Below are 10,952 nucleotides of genomic sequence, written 5' to 3'. Positions count from 1 at the left end.
AAATATATATGTGGATACAGTTGGTGTAGGCCATGGTATTAACACCACATTTACTTACATGTTTGTTTCAGGAATCATATTGAATTTGATTGGGCGCATACACATTTTGCAGATGTTATCGCAGGGGCAGCTAAATGCTTATATTTCTAGTTTCAACAGTGCGGTATACCTAAAAATACACACAAATCCAAAAAAATTAAGAAATATCAGAACGAGTAATGTCAGAGTCTGTAATATATATATATATATATATACACACTACCGTTTAAAAGTTTGGGGTCACTTAGAAATGTCCTTGTTTTCGAAAGAAAAGCAATTTTTTGGTCCATTAAAATAACATGAAATTGATCAGAAATACAGTGTAGACATTGTTAATGTTGTAAATGGCTATTGTAGATGGAAACGGCTGATTTTTTATGGAATATCTACATTGGCGTACAGAGGCCCATTATTAGCAACCATCAGTCCTGTGTTCCAATGGCACGTTGTGTTTGCTAATCCAAGTTTATCATTTTAAAAGGCTAATTGATCATTAGAAAACCCTTTTGCAATTATATGTTAGCACAGCTGAAAAGCACAGCTGAAAACTGTTGTGCTGATTAAAGAAGCAATAAAACTGGCCTACTTGAGACTAGTTGAGTATCAGCAATTGTGGGTTCGATTACAGGCTCAAAATGGCCAGAAACAAATAACTTTATTCTGAAACTCGTCAGTCTATTCATACGTAAAAATGTATGCACACATGACTGTAAGTCGCTTTGGATAAAAGCGTCTGCTAAATGGCATATTATTATTATATTATTATTATTATTGTTCTGAGAAATGAAGGCTATTCCATGCGAGAAATTGCCAAGAAACTGAAAATCTCATACAACGCTGTGTACTCCTCCCTTCACAGAACAGTGCAAACTGGCTCTAACCAGAATAGAAAGAGGAGTGGGAGGCCCCGGTGCACAACTGAGCAAGAGGACAAATACATTAGAGTGTCTAGTTTGAGAAACAGACACCTCACAGGTCCTCAACTGGCAGCTTCATTAAATAGTACCCGTAAAACACCAGTCTCAACGTCATCAGTGAAGAGGCGACTCCGGGATGCTGATATAGGCAGAGTTGCAAAGAAAAAGCCATATCTCAGACTGGACAATAAAAAGAAAAGATTAAGATGGGCAAAAGAACACAGACACTGGACAGGGGAAGATTGGAAAAAAGTTATGGACAGACGAATCAAAGTTTGAGAGAAGCAGACCAAATGAAAAGATGCTGGAGGAGTGTTTGATGCCATATGGTGGAGGCAATGTGATGGTCTGGGAGTGCTTTGGTGGTGGTAAAGTGGGAGATTTGTACAGGGTAAAAGGGATCTTGAAGAAGGAAGGCTATCACTCCATTTTGCAACGCCATGCCATACCCTGTGGACGGCGCTTGATTGGAGCCAATTTCCTCCTACAACAGGACAATGACCCAAAGCACAGCTCCAAACTATGCAATAACTATTTTGGGAAAAAGCAGTCAGCTGGTATTCTGTCTATAATAGAGTGGCCAGCACAGTCACCGGATCTCAACCCTATTGATTTGTTGTGGGAGCAGCTTGACCGTATGGTACGTAAAAAGTACCCATCAAGCCAATCCAACTTGTGGGAGGTGCTTCAGGAAGCATGGGGTGAAATCTCTTCAGGTTACCTCAACAAATTGACAACTAGAATGCCAAAGATCTGCAAGGCTGTTATTGCTGCAAATTGAGGATTCTTTGACGAAAGCAAAGTTTGAAGGACACAATTATTATTTCAATTAAAAATCATTATTTCTGACCTTGTCAATGACTACATTTCCTATTCATTTTGCTATATTTCCTATTCAAACTCATTTCATGCATGTTTTCATGGAAAACAAGGACATTTCTAAGTGACCCCAAACTTTTGAACGGTAGTGTGTGTGTGTTTATTTTACATTTACATTTTAGTCATTTAGCAGACGCTCTTATCCAGAGCGACTTACAGGAGCAATTAGGGTTAAGTGCCTTGCTCAAGGGCACATTAACGTCATTTAGCAGACGCTCTTAGCCAGAGCGACTCACAAATTGGTGCGTTCACCCTATAGCCAGTGGGATAACCACTTTACAATTTGGGGGGGTTAGAAGGAATACTTTATCCTATCCCAGGTATTCCTTAAAGAGGTGGGGTTTCAAATGTCTCCGGAAGGTGGTGAGTGACTCCGCTGTCCTGGCGTCGTGAGGGAGCTTGTTCCACCATTGGGGTGCCAGAGCAGCGAACAGTTTTGACTGGGCTGAGCGGGAGCTATGCTTCCGCAGAGGAAGGGAGCCAGCAGGCCAGAGGTGGATGAACGCAATGCCCTCGTTTGGGTGTAGGGACTGATCAGAGCCTGAAGGTACAGAGGTGCCGTTCCCCTCACTGCTCCATAGGCAAGCACCATGGTCTTGTAGCGGATGCGAGCTTCAACTGGAAGCCAGTGGAGTGTGCGGAGGAGGGGGGTGACGTGAGAGAACTTGGGAAGGTTGAACACCAGACGGGCTGCGGCATTCTGGATGAGTTGTAGGGGTTTAATGGCACAGGCAGGGAGGCCAGCCAACAGCGAGTTGCAGTAGTCCAGACGGGAGATGACAAGTGCCTGGACCAGGACCTGCGCCGCTTCCTGTGTAAGGCAGGGTCGCACTCTCCGAATGTTGTAGAGCATGAACCTGCAGGAGCGGGTCACCGCCTTGATGTTGGCGGAGAACGACAGGGTGTTGTCCAGGGTCACGCCTAGGCTCTTCGCACTCTGGGAGGAGGACACAGCGGAGTTGTCAACCGTGATGGCGAGATCATGGAACGGGCAGTCCTTCCCCGGGAGGAAGAGCAGCTCCGTCTTGCCAGGGTTCAGCTTGAGGTGGTGATCCGTCATCCATACTGATATGTCTGCCAGACATGCAGAGATGCGATTCGCCACCTGGTTATCAGAAGGGGGAATAATTTATATATAATGGTGTGTGTATAGACAGTACGGCCAGTATATGAAGAGGAACGGTGTGTACAGCAGTAGTTATAGGATGAGCCTTGACTAGAATACAGTATATACGTGGTCCTCTGTAGCTCAATTGGTAGAGCATGGCGCTTGTAACGCCAGGGTAGTGGGTTCGATCCCCGGGACCACCCATACATAAAAATGTATATACACAAGACTGTAAGTCGCTTTGGATAAAAGCATCTGCTAAATGGCATTATATTATTATTATATACATTTGAAGTGGGTAAAACAGTATGTAAACATTATTAAAGTGACCAGTGTTCAATGACTATGTACATAGGGCAGTAGTCTCTAAGGTAGCTGGCTAGTAAAAGTGACTAAGTTCAGGGCAGGGTCCTGGGCGAAGGCCGGGTAGTGGTGACTATTTAACAGTGATGGCCTGGAGATAGAAGCTGTTTTAAAGTCTCCTCGTCCCAGCTTTGATGCACCTGTACTGTCTCCGCCTTCTTGTAGCGTGGTGAACAGGCCGTGGCTCGGATGGCTGAGGTCCTTGATGATTTTCTTGGCCTTTCTATGACACTGGGTGCTGTAGATGTCCTGGAGGGCAGCCTGATGTGTTTGGCTCACGCACCACCCTCTGGAGAGCGCTGCAATCAGATTGGATGCTGTCAATTGTGCATCTGTTAGAAGTTCGTGAGGGTCTTAGGGGAATATGTCAGATCTATGTACTTTTGTATAACTAGCAGTACAGTAAATTCGAGACCATCGAGACTGCCTGCGCTGCTGCACTGATAATAGCAGCACAGGTACTTGTAGTGATATGACTCAAGGGTTCAATTTCAAATTGGCCCTTCTTGATTTGAAAGCCTGAGCAAAACTGTGGAAGGGGCGGCGCACAACAAACCGAAACTGACAACGTCATCTGTCCTCACGTAATGAGGGGCTCGTGGCTATAAAGACAGCCTGCGCTTCATTTTCAGCGTTTATTTTTTCCCGCAGTTGAGTCGTACCGCTGGGTTGTAATCAAGTTTCTTTTTTTCAGTCAGGCTAGTGTGTACTTTTAGTTCGCTAACAATTCTGTTTAGCGTAATTGAAACTTCATAATGGCCGATAAGATGGATATGTCTCTAGACGACATCATCAAGCAGAACAGGCAGCAGAGAGGGGGCGCAGGAGGCCGTGGTGGTGGAAGAGGCCGTGGCCGGGGAGGCTCTGGCGGGGGCCGAGGTGGTGGTGTTGGCCGTGGAGCCGCCGGTGGAGGCTTTGGAGGCCGAGGTGGAGGATCGGGCCCCATGAGGAACCGACCGAACCTGAGCCGTGGCAGAGCAAGACCTACGCCATACAGCAGGGTATGAGAAAGTTAGAGGAATGGGCTGAGAAAAAGGAAAACGCCTGGTAACCTGAAAAAGCCTGGGTGACGTCTTCTAATCTTCAGGCTTGCTAGCTGCCCCAATGCAATGGCTAGCTTGCTAGTCGAGAGGCACTTAGCTAGCTAATCGAGTTTCTCTCGAATTAACGAAGGGAAACCCTTTAAATTGCGGTTGATATGGAAATATAATGCATAACGTGTCCTTCTCCACCCCCAACCCATGTATGTCACCACTTTTTGAGAAGAAGCTTTTGGAGCAGGTTAGCTAGTTACTAACTAGCTATATTGCTAACTTTGGATTAGCTACAAGGCCCAGACGGCGCCATTTTGAATTCAGCGTCTTCAATCAATTAAATATTTATTTCATGGTTGGTCACTATCTTTCATCCAAGAAAGTCCCTTGTTGGATCACCGAACGGCACTGCATCGAAGAATATCGTTGCATTTGGATGATTTTTGTAGCAGAGGCAACTTTTTGGGAGTTTCATCCTGCGCTCTTATCTGGTGGAATCCTTTGTTTGGGAGTGGCTAACGGGTTAAAACAATCCCCTTTGGGCGGCACCATATCAACAAAGAATGGTGTGCTTTTATGGATGGAGCAGTTGACTTTTGCCCTCTTATTACATAGTTTTATCTTCACATTTCTAGTAATGTGTTACTAGTCACAACAACCCAATCAAAATGGCGTGGTTTCAAAATGGACGCTCAGATGGTTGCCATCCATGTTCAGGCCAGGTAGTTGGCCTATTTTGCTAGTTGTCTCTTTCAGAAAATGGACACTTAACCCATCAAAGCCAACTCCTGGCTTTTAAAGAACAATTTAAGCAAATAACCACACTGCTGGAGTCGACACTGATGCAAAGAACTACAGCGCCATACGGATGGATGACTTTCTTCAGCATACTACTCTCGCTGGGGATGGCTGCCTGGAGAGCCTTTGGTGGAGGCGCAGATGGCAAGAGAACAGTGGGCAACATTGTCAGCCTAGTTATCCAGTAAGGGGGTGGGAGCAGAGTGCAGATGGTAGCGATTAAATGTTGTGTACTGTTAATTGTTTGCAGTTAAATGTTAAACAAAATAGCCTCAACAGAAGTCAATGCATAAATTTCTTCACATTATTCTCTTATTGGGAATGTTTCATTTGTTACAAATGGGGCCAATTTTAGTTTGAGCAATGCTTTATGACCTGATAGCTTGGTCTAGTGGCTAGAATTGATATGTTGCCATGTGTCCTGTTTCTGCAGTGGTTTACTTGTTTGTAGTAATGGGGTGGGCACGGCAGGGAATGCTGGGAATCTCCATGGTGGGTAGCTGTGTGCCAACCACCAGGCCCTGTTGGCTGTGTAGTCCCTGGTCTCCCCAGCACCCACCCAGCTGTGTGGACCAGTCTCTGTGATTGGCAGAGACAGGGGAGCCTGAAGTCAGCAGGTGCATTCTCTTTCATCTGTTGCAGCCTAAGCAGCTTCCTGATAAATGGCAACACGACATGTACGGCAATCATGGCTTCAATGCCAGTGCTGGGGGTGGCGCTGGTGTGGAAACCGGAGGGAAGCTTCTTGTCTCCAATCTCGACTTTGGCGTTTCAGACGCAGATATTCAGGTACGTCTTATTTTCCTTTTGACTTGGTTGACTCTTTAGAAATTGCTCATTTGCCTTAGAAATCAATTACAATCACAATACATGGTTTATGTTCTCTCATTGCAGGAGCTCTTTGCGGAGTTTGGTACACTGAAGAAGGCAGCTGTTCACTACGACCGGTCGGGCAGGAGCTTAGGCACGGCAGACGTCCACTTTGAGAGGAAGGCCGATGCTCTGAAAGCTATGAAACAGTACAACGGTGTACCACTTGATGGTAGGTTTCTCAAGTGGCTTTGACAGTTGCAACGGTGTACCACTTGATGGTAGGTTTCTCAAGTGGCTTTGACAGTTGCCACAAATACCAGCCACAGACTGAAAGTAAATTAGAATGTAATTTGTACCTTGTTGAAACCGTCAACTGTTTTGTGCTGCTGAGTTCTTTCACCATGCTGACACTGTATATTAATCTAACCTTCAAGTTGCTGAAGGCTGATACTAACCTGAATACTTTTTCTCTTGCAGGGCGTCCCATGAACATTCAACTTGTCACATCACAGATCGACACACAAAGACGACCACCCATGCAGGGGTAAGTGTTAAGATTTAACTGTTCCTAAACAACTTGAGCCAAATGATAAGTATCATGAATGGAAAGCGCTAATGTTCAGATGTTCAACAGTATGAACCGAGGTGGTGGCATGAACAGGGGTCGTGGTGGTGTGTTCAGAGGGATGCAGAGAGGACGTGGAGCAGGTCGTGGAGGAGGCAGGGGCCGAGGTGGCCGCGGGGGAAGCACCAAGCCACTTTCCGCTGAAGAGCTGGATGCCCAGCTAGATGCCTACAATGCCAGGGTGAGTCGCAGTTTCAAAAGGGTTATGAAGTGTCGTGGGGGGTTTACATTTTTTTTGTCTGCCAACATGTGTATAGTGTTGGAAATTAATGACGGGAGTGGTACTGCGTCTTATCTGATGCGTTTCCTCCACCCACCCCAGATGGAAACCAGCTAAGAGCCTAGGTGAATCCTCCAGGCTGCATTACTCTCCAGGCCGAACACGAGGACAGTCGCAGTTGTTACAGCGTTGAAGATGCAGGGCATTTTACACTTGGACGTCTTCTGATGTGATTTACATTTGTGTATCAATCCTTTTAAATGCTGCGATGTGTTTTTTACCCGTTTTTGTTTTTTGGAAGAAAAATGGTTTTGACTGTAGGTTTAAGGGGGTGGGTGGGGCTTTCCCTGTTGCTCTGATTCCTTTCCCTGTAGATCATTGTAATAAACCCTGCAGTACATATTAACCATACTCTGCCTGCTTTGTTTTTGTCACGTGCACAAGTACAGAGAAATGCCTTACTTTGTTGGGAAGGGCCTGCAAGTAAGCGTTTCACTGTTAGTGTACACCTGTTTACAAATTAAAATGTTTGATTACTGCATTGTTGGGAAAGATTAATCAATGTCGGTAGTACTAAAGTACAACAAAGGCATGAGAAATAGAAATAAGAACACCAAGGTAAGCTTTCTACAGGGTTAGTCCCAATACCATTTACAATATGCAAGAAATGGGATACTAGGGGTAGATGTGTATAGGGGTAAGGCGATTAGGCATCAGGATATATGATAAACAGTAGCAGCAGCGTATAAGTTTGTCTTTATTATGGATCCCCCATAAGCTGCTGCCAAAGCAGCAGCTACTCTTTCTCTTGTCCAGCAAAATTAAGGCGGTTCATACAATTTTTAAAACATTACAATACATTCACAGATTTCACAACACTGCCCTCATGCCCCTACTCCACCACATCTACAGTACAAAAATCTGTGTATAGTGCGTATGTTATCATGTATGCATGCGTCTGCTCCTATGTATGTGTTGCTTCACAGTCCCTGCTGTTCCATAAGGTGTTTTTATCTAATTTTACTACTTGCATCAGTTACTTGATGTGGAATAGAGTTCCATGTAGTCATGGCTCTATGTAGTACTGTGCGCCTCCCATAGTCTGTTCTGGACTTGGGGACTGTGAAGAGACCTCTGGTGGCATGTCTTGTGAGGGTATGCATGGGTGACCAAGCTGTGCGCCAGTAGCTCAAACAGACCGCTCGGTGCACCCAACATATAAACAAGTAGTGATGAAGTCATCTCTCCTCTACTTTGAGCCAGGAGAGATCAACATGCATATTATTAATATTAGCTCTCTGTGTACAGCCAAGGGCCAGCCGTGTTGCCCTGTTCTGAGCCAATTGCAATTTTCCAAGCCTGGGGGCACACACATTTTAGTAGGCTTAAATTGAAAATATGGCAAATAGGAGTGGCAATATCGTCCGCTATTATCCTCAGTAATTCTCCATCCAAGTTGTCAGACCCCAGTGGCTTGTCAGAGTTTATAGACAATTTTTTCACCTCTTCCAAATTACAATGCTTGTCTTTCATAATTTGGTCAGATATACTTGGATGTGTAGTGTCAGCAATTGTTGATGGCACGTCATGCCTAAATTTGCTAATCTTGCCAATGAAAAAAATAATTAAAGTAGTTGGCAATATCAGTTGGTTTTGTGATGAATGAGCCATCTGATTCAATGAATGATGGAGCTGAGTTTGCCTTTTTCCCTAAATGTAATTTAAGGTGCTCCAAAGCTTTTTACGATAATCATTTGTCATTTATCCTTGTTTCATAGTGTTGTTTCTTCTTTTTATTTAGTTTAGTCACATGATTTCTCAATTTGCAATACGTTTGCCAATTGGTTGTACAGACAGAATTATTTGCCATTCCTTTTGCCTCATCCCTACCAACCATACCATTTTTCAATTCCTCATCAATCCAAGGGGATTTAACTGTTTTTACAGTAATGCTCTTAATGGGTGCATGCTTATTAGTAACTGGAATAAGCAATTTCATAAATGTGTCAAGTGCAGTGTCTGTTTGCTGCTCATTACACACCACGGACCAACATGTATTCTTTACATCAACAACATAGGAATCACTACAAAACTTATTGTATGACCTCTTATACACAATATTAGGCCCAGCCTTTGGAACTTTGGTTTTCCTAGATATGGTTACTATATTGTGATCACTACATCCAATGGATTTGGATATTGCTTTCAAACAAATCTCTGCAGCATTAGTAAAGAAAGATATGATTATTATTTATTATTATATGATCAATACATGTTGATGATTAAATTCCTGTACTGTTTGTAACTACCCTGGTAGGTTGACTGATAACCTGAACCAGGTTGCAGGCACTGGTTACAGTTTGAAGTTTTCTCTTGAGTGGGCAGCCTGATGAAAGCCAGTCAATATTTAAATGACCCAGAAAGTATACCTCTCTTTTGATATCACATACATTATCAAGCATTTCACACATGTTATCCAGATACTGACTTATCACTTGGTGGTCTATAGCAGCTTCCCACCAGAATGGGCTTTAGGTGAGGCAGATGAACCTGTAGCCATATTACTTCAACAGTATTTAACATGAGATTCTCTCTAATCTTCACAGGAATGTGGTTCTGAATATAAACAGCAACACCTCCACCATTGGCATTTCCATATTTTCTGTAAATGTTACAACCTTGTATTGCTACCACTCTATCATCAAAGGTATTATGTAAGTGAGTTTCAGAATAGAGATAGTCAGAATATGAATGTCATCTGTTACTAGCAAATTATTGATTTCATGAACCTTGTTTCTTATGCATTAAACATTAACGTGGGCTATTTTGAGCAAGCACTTTTCTTCTGGGATGCTTACTTGTTTTTATTGCTTTACTGGGAAGCTTAGCAGCAGTAGATGTGGTCATGTTCTTTATGTTAGTGCAGGTTGAGCTGCACACAGTGGCCTTCCTCCTCGGGCACACCGGTTCAGTGCTAACAGTATAAATCTGGTTCTTAGGCACATGATTACAGCATACAATAGCTGTAGGATCAGCAGAGGCATTCGGGACAGTTAGAGGGACATACATTAGGTTACTTATATTGTGTCTGCCCCTGTTGTAATGTACATTTTCTGAAGCATTTTGACAACTTGCGTTACAATGGTAGGGATTAGCTGAGCTGGGCTTGGGTCATTGCTAAATAATTGTCTCAACGCAGCCTTATCATGCTGTAGGGTCGGTATGAGTGTGTGAGCAAGTAGTGTGCATAGACAAAAAAATAAAGAGCCAGTGTATCCATCTTGTTAGCGATTTAGCATTCTTATGGCTTTGGGGGCCCATGCCAAATCTTGAGTTTTGCAGTGCCAAATGTCTTCCTGGTTCCAAACATTGGTGTCTAACACAGCCAGACACTGATCAAATAAACGAGGGCGACTACTTGAACGTCTGAGGTTGGCATGCACATTTTAGCTGAAGTACACTGAACACAGCACCCAACGGTGCACTAGGACAAAATATTTCTTGCCATATTTGGCGACGTAAAAGTACCTGTCAACTTACTAGAATTCGACCAACTTTGTCGCAACTGTGTCCTGTTTGATTTGCAAGCTGCTGCATGTCTCCCAGATCCAAAGGATGTATGAAAATGAATGACCGCATTACCTAGGCTAAACCACTAGATGTCCGCATAGTCCATTGAGTGTAAACATTGCTTTGCTCAAGCTACTTTGTCAATTTTGCAGTCTGTCCATTACGGGCGGCAGGTAGCTTAGTGGTTAAGAGCGTTGTGCCAGTAACCGAAAGGTCGCTGGTTCTAATCCCTGAGCCGACTAGGCCCTTGAGCAAGGCACTTCGCCCTAATTGCTCCTGTAAATCGCTCTGGATAAGAGCGTCTGCTAAATGACAAAAAAAAATAAAAAAAAATTAACTGATATGTTTAAAATACATGTTGGTCTGTTACTTCGTGTACTTGATTAGCTAAGCAAGGTCATCCCTGTCTGGGCGTGATTGGCTGCGCAAATTATTTTATGTATTAAGGTAATTGCGCTAACTTACTATACGTGTATTCTATTCTACAAATACATTTGCGAGTTTATAGTAGCGAGCAGTTACCTACCTAGTGCACATGACACCAGGCTTCTGTCACTGAGCCCCAGCCTACATTTGGACTACCTTT

The 10,952-nt window shown here is 43.7% G+C and overlaps 1 protein-coding gene across 3 annotated transcripts; it reads left to right on the top strand.

The window, feature by feature from the left end:
* Nucleotides 1–3,936: 3,936 nt before the first annotated feature.
* LOC121585147 (THO complex subunit 4) lies at nucleotides 3,937–7,207 on the top strand. Of its 3 annotated transcripts, none has more exons than XM_041901519.2 (6): nucleotides 3,937–4,307; nucleotides 5,781–5,927; nucleotides 6,033–6,180; nucleotides 6,429–6,495; nucleotides 6,586–6,757; nucleotides 6,899–7,207. In XM_041901519.2, the coding sequence occupies exons 1-6, from the start codon at nucleotides 4,062–4,064 to the stop codon at nucleotides 6,911–6,913; spliced, it is 795 nt and encodes a 264-aa protein (XP_041757453.1). In that variant the 5' UTR covers nucleotides 3,937–4,061; the 3' UTR covers nucleotides 6,914–7,207. The 3 variants fall into 3 exon arrangements, with proteins under 3 accessions (XP_041757453.1, XP_041757454.1, XP_041757455.1); XM_041901520.2 differs by lacking the exon at nucleotides 3,937–4,307 and adding an exon at nucleotides 4,324–5,322; XM_041901521.2 differs by lacking the exon at nucleotides 3,937–4,307 and adding an exon at nucleotides 4,325–5,293.
* The last annotated feature ends 3,745 nt before the right edge of the window (nucleotides 7,208–10,952 follow it).

The sequence above is a fragment of the Coregonus clupeaformis genome, chromosome 7 (genome assembly GCF_020615455.1).
Source record: "Coregonus clupeaformis isolate EN_2021a chromosome 7, ASM2061545v1, whole genome shotgun sequence".
Lineage (NCBI taxonomy): Eukaryota > Metazoa > Chordata > Actinopteri > Salmoniformes > Salmonidae > Coregonus > Coregonus clupeaformis.
The sequence above is the reverse complement of the archived record's forward strand: the minus strand, read 5'-3'. Positions and strand labels throughout refer to the sequence as shown.

Excerpts from the sequence above, each read along its gene's own strand:
- LOC121585147 (XM_041901519.2), top strand. The coding sequence starts at position 4,062 with ATGGCCGATAAGATGGATATGTCTCTAGACGACATCATCAAGCAGAAC. Across the intron at positions 5,928-6,032 it reads TTTCAGACGCAGATATTCAG|GAGCTCTTTGCGGAGTTTGG; the intron begins GTACGTCTTATT and ends CTCTCATTGCAG. Across the intron at positions 6,181-6,428 it reads CAACGGTGTACCACTTGATG|GGCGTCCCATGAACATTCAA; the intron begins GTAGGTTTCTCA and ends TTTCTCTTGCAG.